At 47.0% G+C, this 15,776-nt stretch overlaps 1 protein-coding gene across 3 annotated transcripts in view; it reads left to right on the forward strand.

The window, feature by feature from the left end:
• Positions 1-3,194: 3,194 nt before the first annotated feature.
• Positions 3,195-15,776, forward strand: part of nhsa (Nance-Horan syndrome a (congenital cataracts and dental anomalies)) — a 55,417-nt gene continuing 42,835 nt past the window's right edge. For all 3 annotated transcript variants that reach the window (XM_035647775.2, XM_047336802.1, XM_047336803.1), the window contains exon 1: positions 3,195-3,669. In XM_035647775.2, coding sequence (XP_035503668.2) covers positions 3,390-3,669 — 280 coding nt within the window. In that variant the 5' untranslated portion in view covers positions 3,195-3,389. The remainder of the gene's footprint in view (positions 3,670-15,776) is intronic.

Genomic DNA, 15,776 nt, shown 5'->3' on the forward strand with positions numbered 1-15,776 from the left:
GAAACCGCTCGAACCTGACTTTGAACTCTCAAAAAGACGGTGACTTTAGAGTTTGGTTGCATTAACAGATGTATCAGGGGTCAATCACATCACGCATGTGAGGGCAAAAGAGATGAGACGGACTGCGGTCATAACCCTCCGGCCCCTCACAAGGCAGCTGTGCTTTCTCTGACACAGACACAACAACTGGGGGGTCAAGCAGATCACCCCTGATGGCTGTCTTCCCAGACCCCTCCGCCACGGCCGTCCGAAAATATCCACTGACAAACTTGGCTGCCAGTTAGACACCTCACGCACTGATAATGCTTATGTGGCTTTCACGCGTGTTACAATCAAGCTCGCTACTCGACTCCGAGTGCCCTAACAAGCCGCTTTGGTCAGGCCCGAGGCTGAGACACTAGCCTTACGGTACTGTTGGTTGGTCGGTGTCAGTTATTTCCTGCAAACAGCAACACGTGACTTATTTTTATAGGATGTCAAATATTCTGTAAGATGAAACTGAGCCCAGCGGAGAGTTGAGTGACAGATTGAGGCTTTTTTGGGGTAATTGAAATCACAGGACGGTTTTGTTTGTTTTTTCTTTGAGGAAAATGAAACAGATTCTTAAATGTCAATGAGAAGAGCCGGGCAGCGTTTGGGCCACGTGTGATGGGTATTTTGGGTGAATATGTTGCTCCATCTACATCCGAGAAAAGGAACGAGCTGATGGTGAACGAGTTCAGTCTGGGAGACAGACACAAGATCCCAGACGACAACAAGGCGCTCGCAACTCCTCGGTGCCCATAACCAATATTTGGCACAGGCGTACGTGTCCGTTCCTGCTGCTTCATAGTTCAGTATCTCCTCCCGTAGTGTAGGTTTGAATTTCATCGTACACATCCGAGGCGGAGTGTGTCTTTTTTGATGAAATCAGACAGCTCAACAGGCTGCCTCTCACACTGAACTATAAATACCACTTAAAACTGTTTGCTTTGCATTTCAAGATAGCAGCTGCACGTGATGACGGAACTATATGTGTCGGGCCATGTGTTGTCTCTAAGTATATACCTGTTTGATATAATTGCCATCCAGCTATCTCTTCCCGGGCAATTATTACCTACGTGGTTATTACTATTAATGATTCGTCTAGCTGTAGACGGGGATAGTTTGTGCTCTCAGACAGAATCTATGGGTCTCCATAGACGCCCATACTAGTCTTTGTCAAATATTGGAAATGTTTATTGGCGTACAGCAGAAACCCAGTGTTAATCAAATGAAGTGAACTTTATTGGCTGGTAAAGACATGAAGAGCAGCTTTTTTCCTACATTGCGCTGTAAATAAACTGTACCCATATCGACCCATTGGCAAAAAAAAAGTTAAAGCTGTCTCTTCTCACAACAAAGATTACCAGCTTTTGTCTGATCAAGTTAGCCCTTTTGTTGGAGCGCCATTACTCAAAGATGACGACATACGCCGCTCCTCTCGTCTCTCCTTTGTCCCGCACCGGGCTTTGCAAAGGTTGCACTTCTGCTGTGGACATTGGTTAGGCCACAGGAAGGGCTTTTAGCCCGCCACCTCTGCCCATTCTGGCCCCGTCAGCTGCTGGGATTTAACTAAACACTCATTCAGCAAATGTGAATGAAGCTCGGCCCAGTCTGTTGGGGTCTGCATGCAGAGGTGAACAACCAAAATTACCCCAGACAGGGGATATGTAACAACTTAGAATGGGAATTCTCATGTAGTTTCATCATATTTATGCTCTTAATAAGCTATATTAGTTGAAAATATTGGTCTTGGCTTTATGGAATCACTCATATTGTGCTGCAGCTCCTGGTCATGCTCTTGCTTTTTATGTAAAAATTGGGGGACAGCAGCGTCGTGTGGCTTGTGCAGGATACACTAGCTGTGTGCAGTTCAGACGTGATCAACAATCACAATTTTTATAATGATTAATTTGACAATCATGTCCTCAATCAACAGATGGATCCTCGTCAGACATCGCTGATGACTGTCCATCACCCGACAGCTGACCAGAGTCTAAGGTGGCATATTGAAATGTCCTGTTTTGTCTGACGAGCAGCTCAAGAATTAAAACCTTTCAGTTTATTGTAATAGAAGTTCAAACAAACCTACAAATATTCACATCTGGAACCAGAATGGAAACTGAAACTTTGTTTTTTTTCTATAAAAGCATACCTTAACAATGATGACTCAGTTATTAAATATTATTGCTGATTAATTTTCTGTAAATCAACTAAGTGATAAATTGACCAATCTCTTCAGTTATGTTTCAAAGCAAGTGGGAACATATATGGAGATGCAAGGATCTCCCGGCACTGACATATTAATATAAATTATGATTAATTTAATAACCAATGAGAGTGTTTTGTGCTTATAACGCACAGGACAAAAGCCCAACAAATTTGATTCTGTGATTTGAACAGAAAGCCTGTAGTATTCAATATCCAGTCTGATTTTCCTCCATACTGTTTTTCAAACTTCTATCATATCAATCGGACTTACTTATATTTGCTTTGCTGTGATGTGTGGACAGTACAGTTTACATGAAGCCTGTTGGGAGCCAAGTTACATTTCCAAATGTTTAGTTTAAATAACTTGCAGTTGCAGTTTATATCTTGTTTAGTACTTTATGTTGGTTAAAGAACAATATTTCTTTAAATGCAGCAATGTTTAAGTTTCTCTTTGAATCGGTAACCATGTTACTGTCGCTTTAAGAGAAACAGCTACTGCATGGCTTGAAGTTAATCACGTCGTCGATTTGAAATGAATCAGTTCGTTGCTTTGAAGTCAGACTTGATTTCCAATACTCCTGTAAGAACTCGAGATTTAAAAACTGTTTGAATTTAGTTTTATCTTTTTTTTCTACCTATATTACATCGTAGTCATGTGGAAGTTTTCCCTATTACAATTCGTGCACACGAGTGAATCCGAGAAATCTGATGAGTCTCCACTGCCCACATTCGTAAGAGAACCCAGGTCCACGTGGATGGACGGAAACGAAGTATCTGAAGACATTAAGAACACCAACAGATCCAAAGATGCTGTGGTTGTGAGTGTAAGTTCACTTCACAGGGCAGGACAGTCCGGATCCAGGAGAAGTCCGGGACTCCGCTCCAGGTTTTGCCCGCCGCCCCTTTTTTAAAAAAAAAACACCTCTACTCTGGAGCAGTGAAAAACACACTGGCGTCGGGGCAGCAGATGACCCGGTGCAGCGACGAGGAGCACAGCAGTCTTCTCTAGCAGGGGAGAGGATGGGGGTCCCCGGCAGCAGCTAGACTCAGAACACACCGGATCAGGGGTCCGAGGGGGAACGACTGCACTCCTCTCGCCCTCGGGCGACTTTTTGTTGGATTTACCCCCCCCGCCCCCCTCCCAGGTCCACAGCAACATGCCATTCGCCAAACGCGTCGTGGAGCCCCAGCTGCTGTGCAGGTACCGCGTCCCGAGCGAGGAGGGTCTGCTCTTCGAGGACCTGGTGTGCGTCAGCAATGTGGCCCTGTCGCGGACCCTGCGGCAGCTGTCGGACCTGGCCCGACACGCCTGCTCCGTGTTCCAGGAGCTGGAGAGCGACATCACCTCCACCGGCCTGCGGGTGCGCGGGCTGCAGGGCAAGATCGGCCGGCTCCAGGAGACCTGCGCCGGGCTGGACCCCAAACAGGAGGCAGTGCGTAAGTACGACCCCCCCCCGACTCTCGAGGGACTGAGTGCGAGGCGCCTCGCACTGAACTTTATGTCCCGCAACAAAAGTGACGCAGATAAAACTTTGAATCAAAAGTTCCGAGTCGTCGGCTGAGAAGCGGCAAACTTCAGAGTCGCAGTCGAGCGCCACGAACGCAGTTAGTTCGACATGTCACATTTACTCCTTTGGTCTCAATGTGTTGTTGTCTTCTTTTGTCGCACTTTCTGTGTCCCGCACGCCGCCCTTGTCATCGCTCCCCACGCCGAGGGGCGTGTGACAGCCCCCCCCCCCCATCATGCTATGTGCTGTGACCCCCTCACTGACGCTCTTTCTCTAACCAAGTGTCACCGTCCAACATGCCGGAACGTGGCTTTTTGTAAGCCGAGCAGCGTCGTTGAGCCTTTGTGTCGTCCATATAAGATGAGAAGTGTATGATGGAGGCCACGCTGTCGAGGGGTTTTCAAGTTGTGATGCTCTGCTGACTCCCGCAGCTGCGTGTGTCTTGAACTTTGATTGGCCACCAGGAAGAATTCAGGACCCTGAGGACGCAGCATGTGGCCCTTTTACTCTCTGAACACCCACCACCCTCCTGTGTGTGTGTGTGTGTGTGTGTGTCCTTCTCTTCAGGAAGCACTTAGAAAACCTGTGCCCCCCCCCCCCCCATCTAAAGCATCCCACCCACCAGAGCAGTTTCTCCCTCTCGGACGTAACATACCCCGGTGGACTTACCCCAGCTCCCAGCTTGAGCAAGTCCTTGCACGCTCCCCAGACCCCTGCTTCCTGTGGTCTGTGAATGGGCCACTTCTTAAAGAAATGCCTGAAGGTATTTGTCTGCTGCTGCCTGCCACAACCAAAACACAGACCCCCTCCGACCCCTCTTAAACCGGATTTGAGCCCCGCTTAAATGGACCTGCGTTGCGTCTTGTTGAGTGCAGTCGCTCACTCCTGATACGTCTGCCCCGCGTCGTCCTGGTCAGGGGTTATCTTGAAAATTGTTGTCGTCCGGGGGCAACTGGATCCACCGCTCGGTCTTTGTTTCCTGTGGGAGAGCGTCCAACGTTGTGAGATTGTTGTGTCACTATAGTGCTGTTGTGTGAATTTTCAATCAAAAGACAAAGAGGGAAGTGAAACGCCTTACTGTGTAATTCATGGAACCAGACAAGGATATGGCTGAATGAAATGATGTATAATCAATTCACGCTACATGTTGTCCAGGAGATATTGCGTGCTTTGGTTACCAGAGAACCCCTTTTTTTTGCCTGGAAAAGCCTAATTACTCTTAATTGTGCTTTTCATGTTAATGGTGTCAGGGGCAGCCTTAAACAACAGCACCCCCCCTCATCTGAATGACAATTAGTGTAAATGGGGCAGTTCGAGGCACGGAGGTTTTTGTTGGCCGAGGGGGGGGCTTTTTATGATGCGGCTGCATCTTGTCCACAGGACGACCGCTGGAGACTCGCAGCTGCAGATATTGAATTATGCAGAATCAGATGCCGATCCACTGGCTGGGTATTACGGGCCCTGTCCCGTGTTGGTCACCTGTTGACGGAAGTTGCAACAGTGCATCAAGGCAACCAGCGCTCACACCAGTGCGTCACAAGGCCGTTTACCAAACCCCCCTATGTGGTCATGTTTGTATGCAGGCATGTTTTTAAATGCTGGGTGAGTTGCTGACACATTTAGGTCAAATGAGGCTGTTTGCTGAAAGTGCAGTGTCTCCTCTTTTTTTTCTTTTTTTTAAACTTTCAGTCCATCTCATATCCAGCCTTTTATTCTCTATCAACAGCACCAGCACTAGAAGTGACGTCCCTAGTCGGCCCAAGTTGTGCTTGATTTACATGGCTACTTTTACAGTGGAAGTCAACTTCAGTATACAAGAGTTTCTTTTAAACAAAAAGTACACACCTAAAACAAATCAGTCATGAGGAACAATGTAACTCTCTCTCTCTCTCTCTCTTATCCTCAGCCTCACACACACACACGCGGGCACACACATAAACACAACCAGGCGCCTGGCATGTATCCCTCCGCCCAGTGTTTGGACAGCTCTCCCGTGACACCCCATCAGTGTCTGCGTTGGACGACCATCAGAGCCCCTCGGCCAGACCGGGGCTCTGCAGTTGCAGTCCCGTGTCAGAGCAGCCTGCTGGGTTTTAAGTTTCACCCACTCAGTGCAGAGGGGGAGACGTAATACTTGTGGCGGCAAGTGGCCCTCTGGCTTTTCTGGTCCGAGAGCACATGGCTGGCAAGTTTACGGCATTCCTCGTACAGACCGCAGCAGTGACTGCCTCACAATACCAAGTAGAGGGAAAGCAGTGGTCTCACAGTCCCACGGAGTGGAACTGAGAGAGAGAGAGAAAAAACACAGTAGCACGCAATACAGTTATGCTGCCTCAACTTTGTGTCATGCTCTCTCAGCTCACTATGGATACAAGACATCTCAACTAACGGTGTGCACGGAAGAGATAAGGCGTTATCTGTTGTAGTATCATGTCCAAAACCTTCCGTTCACCTGTAATTCATTGACGAACGGCTTTGGACAACAAAACACCGTAGCAGACCAGTTTTTATTTTTCACGCCGTTACATAATATCAGTATGATTTATGTGCCTTGAAATTCAGAGCAATGTGCAATAAGAACACTGTTCATAAATGACCCCACATGAAAGAAAAGGCCGGATTAATATCTTATCTTTCAGATAAGGGAAGTGCAGCCATGTTGCTGCTCGAGGAAAACGGCTTTGTCTAACATTTGTGTAACATTTCAAGCTTCCCTGGAATGTTTATTCAATTAACCAGAAATGGAATTGCTTTTAATTAACCAGCGTGACTTATGAAATCTGTTTACACAGTAACCGGCCTGACACGTACTACAGGCTATGTTACATTTGAGAACAGACAGGGGCCTGTAGCAGTTTCTCACGGCCATGTCTGCGTGAGGGCTCGAGGCTTCCCTCTCTGCTGCCTCTCCTCTTGCTCAAACTACGCCTCGTAGTAATTTTGAGCGCTGTGTATTCCTGCTCTGCAAGTCGCCGTCCTTTCCGTCTCTCGGTGTCAGCCCAGCGGCGCTCTTCCACATCAGCGCGGTGACGCCTCGTTTAGCCTGGAATGAAAGTTCTCTGTGGACCGCAGGAGCACATCATCTAGGCTACCGTGAACAGTCACTGGAGCAGCTCAGGCCGCGGGAAAACCACATCAGTCCAGCCGTTACTGTGACTCTGCAAAGCTAGGCCACAACGCACACTACATCCGAGGTCAATAGAGCTTCAGCAGAGCTTCGGATGGCGTAGTAATAGTTTGTCAGCCAACGAAATGGTGTTTTATCAGCCGCGTTCTCTTCAATGACCCCAAGTGTTGCAGATGAGTTGAATATGCAGCGCGTGGTGGTGGGATAAGATGAGGCAAAAAATATTAATGGCTTTAGGCCCCATCTATTTTAAGAGAACAAAGATCTTACATTTTTCACCGTAAGGAGAAGAAACACATCAGAGCATCTTGGATCTCGTTTCACAGCAGGATCAAGAGCCCCTGCCTCCCTTTCTCTTTCATTATCAGAACCGTGAGCATATTTCGGCAGGTCCAGACAACCTGCCGTTGATATAGTACCCCCGCTAATTATAGAGCAGGTTTCAAAGACTTGCTCACTCATTCCTGCACCAACCCCCTCTTCCCCCAGACAGCCACTGAGAATGCGCAGACAGCCTTGATGCTGCGGCTTGTTGCTTTCATTCAACTGTCTTATAGCCGATGTCATTTATTCTATCTGTGCTCTGGTCTCTGCTCAGCTCGGACCTTTGGGCCCTGAGAATGAAATAAGAATCAAACTTTTAAACAAACCAACGGCTTTGTTTGGTATTCTGCGTTGTAACTTGACGATGCGATATAAAGACTTTATTGTCCTAATATTGTGTGATTTGACATTGAAACGAGAAATGTGCTCCTTGTGCCAAGTCAAACGGAAGGTTTCCCCTCCACCGGGCTCCATTAACTGCGCGTTCGTCTCGGCACCTCTGCCCCCGGTGGATTTCCTGGCCTGTGATTTAAGTGGTTTTACGCGGAGCCGTTCTGTCAAGTCAAAAATTCCGAAACGCCAGTGACCACAAAACCACAGATCCCCCCCACACACACACGTGCTCCGGCAAATTGGCCTGGGTGGCTGGTGTGATTAGAGGAGACGAGGGGGCAAAACTGGAGGGCTGTGTTTGTTTATGAAAGGAGACGTTTTGTTAAAATTAAGGTTTTTCATTGCTCCACTTGAGGGCAACGTGTGAGCGATTACACTTTACATTCCTGTGGTGGGACCCTCCATGACAGCAATTGCTCCTGAGTGTGAGGGTCTGCGCACTCACCTAAAAATCCTTCCCCTGGTTGTCTGTATAGTTTAAGGTATATAGACCCAGCATTTGCTTTCTTTACTGTTGGTTTCCTCCGGAAGAAGTTAAGCTCCGGTTTGTTGTTGGCGAGAGGTGATTGTGTTTTCTGCTGCAGAAATTGGGGGGCCATGATAAGCTGCCTCCTTGCCCTGAGGTGTGTTATGTGTCTCTCATACACACACACACACTCACTTATTGAATAACATTCCCCAGCAGCTATTACTCTTTATGGACTCTTGAGTGTGGTGCCGGGGCACCAGGGGGACAATTCAAGCCTGTCCTGAAGAAGAGGTGGGGAGGGGCGGGGGGCAAAGTCATCTACCCCCTGACCTCAGAAGCTTGCTGACCTCCCAACCCCCTCTACACACCCCCTTGAAAACACAAAAGAACAAACACAGCCACCTCCATCTTGCTTATCACTCAGCCTCTAAAGACATGACCGGCCAATTAGGAGTGGATTTAACGTTTGACATGATACTGAATAGCCACGGGTCAGCGGAGCGGCGAAACCCCCCGTCCAGGGCCCGGCGTGATTAAACTGTCAGGGTCCACTCAGTAACTTAAATGAACTCTTCCGTCCAGGTTGTCACTCATGGCTGGAGAACAACTGAGCCGTGAACAGTCACATGGCTCCGTTCTGGGTGTTTTTTTAGTCTTTTACTTCCTCCAATTTCTGTGAGTCACTCAGTTTTAAATCAGCAGTTGAGCTGCAGCACAATATTCTGTATTAGTTTATTTTTTTTAAGCCTTTAATGCTCGAACTACTTTGAGTTACGTATAACGCCACAGTGCCTGGTGTATTTTGTTATCCTCGTGACCTGCGGCACCTGGTGTTTCCTTCTCGGCAAATAGTGTTTCTTGTTCCAGAACTAAGTTAACCACTGCTTGTAATTTCCGTGCGCAGAATAAAGATCAGCGTGACCTTTTCTCATGAAAGATATTCCCTGCACTTGGCTTAAACATCTGCCGCAAGCCTTTTGTCTCAACCCACAGGTAGCTGTTATTCTTAATGCTGAAAGCTGAAACGACCAGAAGATCAAATAAATACGTGTCTGACTTTTAGTTAAACTATCTTAACCGTAGCGTGCCGTTTCTAATACCTTACAGCATTCTTTCCCCGGGGCAACCTTAGAGAAATATTGACAGCTCAGAAGTCTACTGGCCTTTGTCTTGCCGACACTGGCCAGAAGCGTTTCAGGCCACGTCTGCGTGGGTCACTTCTTCTCAAACCAGGCCTGTCTCTTTAACGATATGACCTCCGTCCCTTCTCCACAGTCCCAATCTCCCTGGCTACCGCCGCACCTCAAAGACAGACTTAAATATTACACAATGTTATTATCCTGACAGATATCACTGAAGACTGATTCCTGTGAACTCTCCTTTTCTTACACCCCCGCTATCTGCAGGGGGAGATTAGAAGGAAATGAGAGATAAAGGATCTGAGATGGTGACTGTAGAGAAAGAGACTTATGTTATTTCAATCCTCCCGTGCTATTTGAAAGACTTTTTTCCCCCCAGTGGGATGGTTTTTAAACGGTACTGCTGTGAAAGGCAAGTCTATAGACAAAAGTAAACGTCATAATTTATGTATTTTTTTAAAATGCAAAGTTAAGACGATCCTTAAGCCTGAAAAGATGGGATAATGGGGAAAATGTGAGTTAAACCTGATTTTTAACAGGAAGGAAACACATGTGCATTTGTGGTCTGTGCCATGCAGGTGTTTAGACTGGGATTTGAGAGGAATGTGAACTCCCCGCTCCTCGGCATACGAGTGGATCAGCCGGGTCGAGTCTTTAAAGTTGAAAGGGCCTTTTCATTAATGATTCTACCATCGCATAAGAAATGCAAAGAAAGCACCTGCTGATATGAGGCTGTGGATAAATGGCGTGCTGGTCGCTCTGTGTTAAGACAACTTGATCGTCTTGATTTCCCTTTGCGCTGGTGTCGAGTTTGGGTTGACGCTGACCGTTTGCTTAAACGCTTAGCCCGGCGGTTGCTGTCCAGTCTCTGTTCAGAGCTCAGCAAACCCAGAAACTGTGCTCAGCACGCCTGTCAATGTTTGGATTTCCGTTTGAAAGACGAAGAGGTGTGTGTTGGGCCATTCTAGAGCCCCCTTCTTCACTGGTCAGAAAAACCCACTAACATCTGGCTTTTGTCTGCAATGGGAATGGATTCAATCGGCCTTCACTCCCTGGTCAGATGACACAGGTCTGGCTCAGATCGGCGGCTATGGAAACATGAAACGTGGGTGAACGCACAAATGTCTTCTTTTTTATTCTGTCAGTCTAGACGCTGAAGCTGCACCTTCTTCGGCTTGACTTTATGACGCACAGTGAACTTCCAGGTGTCGGCGTGTAAATGGCCATGAACGTTTGTGCAATTTTGTTTTTCTTCCTATCGTGCAAGACACTTTTGGCTGTTGGTTTCCAGCACGTTCGGGGCATCTTACAAAAAAGACCAACTCCTCTACTGGCAAAGGGAAAATGAGTCAATGACCTTTGAGAAACCTGGTTTACCCAGGTTTTAAAAAACAACAATGTATACCTGCTGATTTTGTGGAAAAAAAGAGGGATAGGTGTGAATCTCAGCATTTAGTGGAGAGAATTGATTAAACAGTGTCTCTGCTCTAACGCGAGCTTCAGAAGTTTAGGGTAAACATACGTAACTAGGTGATACCAATACCATTACTTCTATAACCCATTGGTTTGCAGAGCTGCAGTTTACGTTAAGAAAGTCCTGTACATGTGCAGTGAAGTATTTCCCCTGCTGTGTGGAATCTGGCCCTGAATGCTTTTTGGAGTGTTGACTCTTTGGAAGCAGCTCTGTCCTACACTTTATTGGATGTGGGGAAACTTATAGTCCAAGCCTTTTTTTTTAAAATACAGATCCAAAGCCAAATCATAAAGGGGCACTTTCTACATAGAACATGGCTGGACTCTCTTTGTCCGCTTTACAATATTATGAGGGCAGCATTAACATACCTCGCTAGCTTCGTTATGTAACGATGTGATAGATTTTTTTCGTCATCTCTCTTCTTGCCTTATCTAAGTAACTTAAATGATGACACAAATCAGAAACTCCTCATCAGACCTCTTGTCATTTCAGGGCCGGCCCTCGCTTCGTGGTCTTATGTGCTTCCTGCTGGTCCTGCGCTCCCTCACTTGTCACACTTATTTACATGTTTTAAGTGCGAGCGGTGGAAGGCACCGTGCGAGAGTGTTTGTGAACGGGCGTCACTGACCTCAATGCGCAGGGGTTTTTTTTGCTGCTCTGCTTCTCATCTCTTCACCACCTCGCCACGAATGAGCCGCGTCGCCTGAGAAGCACGATTTCTCTTTCTAACTTTTATCTTCTGAAGACTAGATTTCATATCATTCTTTTGTCCCCCCCCTTGAGATTTCATGCGAGATGTGCATCATGTGCTCCAGATAACATTAGCTGTGGCACTGAGGATGACCCGAGGCCTCCGCAGAGGCTCTGCTGGACAGGTCAGCATGAAAGGACTCCACCCAGCTCATTGTGCTCCGAAGCACACGCAACTTCACCCTCCTTGCTCTGGCTTTTGTTCCTCCCTCCTTTATACCCTTTCCTCCTCTGGGATATGTCCTCGTCATCCGGATTCATCTTTTATTCTTGCCAGCGATATCTGTGCCTGCCCCGCTCCCCCAGGCATTTGCTATACTTTGTTCTCCTCTTGTGACTGCGAGCACACTCCGAGCTTCTGGATCTCTCGCTCGTCTCCGTATCCCAGTTTTTTATTTTGGGATTCAGCCAGTCCTGCTCCCAGCAGTCCCACTAGGGAGAGACCATCCTGCTATAGCAGCAAAAAAAAAAAGCAAAAATGGATGACCTGCTCTCCATTCTGCTTTGCTTTCAGTGAGCGGCTCTCTGAATTAAACATTTACTGACCACTGATCAACTTTGTGTGCTGTGGGTATTTGGTTTAATATTTGATACTTTTTCTGAGTACTAATGTATAAATCACAAATGAGAGTGCTTCATTTGTGAAGCGGGCACCGGGCCCACCGCAGAACTTCACAACAGTCCGATGAGTAATCTAATGTCCCTTGGCTCAGAGTGAAAGAGAAACAGGCCTCATTTGATTCCCCACCAAATCCTTTCGGTTTCACTGTGACCATTGTTCCTGATCCCATGGCACATTAAACCTCCAGAATCTGTCGGCCACACATCTTACTATGAGACGTTTAATTACGAGAAAACAGGAAATTCTAGCTTAGCGTCGATCCATCCCACATGTTTCTGAGGAATAGATTCTCACCCCAAACAAGGATCCGGTTACCGATCCGATGGCTGCACCCTCTGTGCTCGCTGGGGAGTTGGGGACTCGGAGGGGACTTCCACTGACATCCGAGCACCGACAGCATGCATCAAATGAGACGCTTTATTGTTGCTCCTCCACAATGAAGGTGCGAAATCTTCCAACTACACTGTCGACATGATCAAATACTGTCGTCGTTGTGTCTCTCCAAAACTTTCCGGCGCCGTCTTACTGTAGAACATTAGTGTAATTCTACCTTGACAAACGGCAAGCATGTTTACGGTACACCCGGGAAATAGAAGTAGTTCATCAATAGTCTTATGGATCTAGTGTGTGATCCGTATATGCACGTTCCCACAATGCTGAACTTATTGGGAGGGAAAAGTGAAATGATATTTGGGACAAACCCAGTTTCATATCCTCCATCACTGCTGTAGGGCTTTTATGATGATCTGCCCAGTCTGCCTTGGCAGCCGGCCGCTCTCCATCAGGCAGCAAGCCATTGTAGAGCAACCGACTGCGGGAGTTAAAGCTTCATTTTTACTCGTACAATGTTGGATAAATCAAATTAGCTTCTTTCTTCTGGTTTTCCTCTCTCACTGTAAAATACAAATTACCCCATAAAGCAAAAAAAAAAAAATCACTGGCAGGCTTTTAAAAATTGTTCTGCTGTTGAGGCAAAGCTGATAATACAGGAGAATTTTTTTTGCTTCAGAACAAAGTGACAAATGGAATCTGTAGAATGGGATGGGAAGGAAATTTGCTTGGAAAGCCTTGCCTCCGCAATTAATTTGAATGGGGTTATGAATGTTGTGGGCGACAGTAAAAGCCCCAGATCAAGAGAAATCCGAAACCGTGGCCAAAAAAAGAGCCAGGTTGACTTCAAACTGAGTCAGTACTAATCCCCTGATGCCACAAGGCAAGGTGCATAACATCGGTGTCAAGGTCAACAGCTGGCAAGCACTTTCAGTTTTGTTTTCATATGAAATTTTTGGATTTTGGATTTGCTTTAAACAAAATTTACAGTTTCAGTCACTGTCTTCAGGGATTAGACTGGGTTTGACTCTCAGCCCCCTGGAGAAATAGTTCCCTGTAAATAGCTTTTTATGATGAGTCATTTATGGGAAACGCGAGGGCTGCCGACCTCTGTTGCATCACTGGACTGCTGCCAGGTCGGCCTGCTGGCAGACGTTCCCATCAGTGTATCTGAAGAAAGTCTCTCCTCCCTCGGGCTCCATCTGAAATGGCAGCTGTAAATGTAGTGCCTCAAGGAAAGTACCTGGAGGTGCTGCCGCGTTGTGACCAGATGAGAAGCTCCATCTGTCGGCTCTCAGTCAGAGTTCATGGGGCTGTGGAAGGTGTATTTTTCATTTGAAGCGCAGACTCTCACTTAGTCTCTCTCCTCCTGCGGGGAACACTGCTAAACTGTAACCAGGACGTCAGGTTTTGTTTGTGCGTGCTTCAGCGAGTGTCCGTATGTTTTCCTTTTGCCTTGTGGGAAAACTGAAATATATAAAAGTTCAAGTTCCAACCCGCCAACATAATTGCTTGGGATAAAACACACACGTAATTCAATTCAGTGTGTGGCCTGTTTTTTAACAAGGCCAATTTAATACATCTCATAATACACATTTTGAGTGGTAACCCATTTAACTGAACCCAGGTGTGATGCTGAGGAATTGAGCGAACAAAGAAAATTTGATTTAAGTTGTCAAATGGCCAAATCAGTCCACAGTCATGATGTCTATCAATCTATAGCTGCTGTCAGACATGCACTGAAGTCCGGACATTGTCCCGAACTTCTCCGGAGCAGATGTATTAAAGAGCGCGAATGGCTGCCACAGATGCTGCCCTGGACATTCTCCGGAACTTTTTCCTCCCAGTCCCAGAGTCAAATGTTCGGAGACTGATCCCATGTGAGAATACAACAGGAGAATCTCCGGAGAATTCCCAGCGAGCAGGGGTGTTAATGACTGCAAACAAAACTCTGCTTTCCACAGCGGATGGTCGTGTCCTGCCTTCTGCAGGTGCTACCCAGAGAACAGAATGTTCCTGGAAAAACAATGTGTCGGTACGCAGTTCTGCGGACATTATCTGAGGTTCTTGTCTCAAAGCAAAAAGTTAAAGAGAAACATTGAAATGTATCTGGAGTTGTGTTTGTGGTCCACATTTTGCTCTTCTGTTTTGGTCTCTGTTCACATTTGCTCTCATATTACTAGAGTAATAGATTATTGTGGCTTTTTGGCACCTTGGCTCTCGTTTGAGCTATAAAACATATTCTGAACTTTGGAATATGCAAATGAGCCTCATCCATTTGTATTCGAGAGGTCTGTCTTTTCTATTTGCACATCCCAAATTTGACTAGATGGTCCTTCAGAGCAGCCAGGGATGTATTTGCATTCAAACTATATGCTACAAACAGTATATGGTCAGATACATATCTTTATATGTGGCCCAAGTATTACTGATGCATCCTCAGCCCAGTTGTACCTTTGTTTATAGATGTTTACTTTCGATTTGATCACAAAAGGCTGATTCTAGGTCCGAGCAGGAGCGGCAAGATCAAAAGCCCACCGCTCCCCACCTGCCAGTTAAATTTGAGCAAAGTGGAGGTGTGTCAGACGATCCCTCTGGAAACCCACACAGCAGAAACATGTCTGACTGAGATCTAAACATAAAAGCACTTGTCCAAACGAAATGGAAAGCGGGGGCTTGTGAACGGCTGCCATGCTGAAACAGAGTGGCGTCGGGGCGAAGGCCTGCCCTCGCACATCTCTTTGTGCCGGCGACCTGTGTGGCCCACTGCTGGTTAGTTTTGTGTGACTCATTACCTCTCCATTGAGGGGCACAAAGCTCGGGGGCGCCCTCGCCCATCGATGCTCACAGTCTCACCGGCCTCCCGTCTTCACCTTCGCGTGAGGTCAAGGTCACATGCTCCCATGCTGGGACAATGCCCGGCCACTTCAGCAGCCAATCAGGAACAGAGCTCTTGGCCACGGGGACCTGTTTGAATAAGGCCGTCAGCGGGGAGTCTCTCCCATCACCTAATGTCTGGACAGTTACCTCGGCAGCACTTTGCCTAAAGGCAGAAATGTCACAGTTGCAGCCCCCTTGGCGGGGACACGCTGACGGCTATTGATTTGAATTCCTTCACTGCATGTGTCCTAAAAGTGTGTCCCTGTTTTACTGCCCAACTGTTTGTTCACTCTCACACTAACTGCCACAGTGGCACCAGCTCGTGACAGAAAAGGCTCATTCATCTTCTTGACGATGTCTATTCCTCGCTGTCGTAAAGGCGGTGTTTTCTTTCTGTTCAGCCAGCGATCCCTCTTGTTAGTTTGAACAGGGTGGACTCTGAGGTGGGAGAGACGCTTTGTTTTGGAAACAGCGTTTTCCAAGGTGCAGCATAAAAGCGGGGGCGAGTAGAGGTGGATCAAATGCAAC

This window comes from Scophthalmus maximus, chromosome 13, assembly GCF_022379125.1.
Source record: "Scophthalmus maximus strain ysfricsl-2021 chromosome 13, ASM2237912v1, whole genome shotgun sequence".
NCBI classification, from domain to species: Eukaryota; Metazoa; Chordata; class Actinopteri; order Pleuronectiformes; family Scophthalmidae; genus Scophthalmus; species Scophthalmus maximus.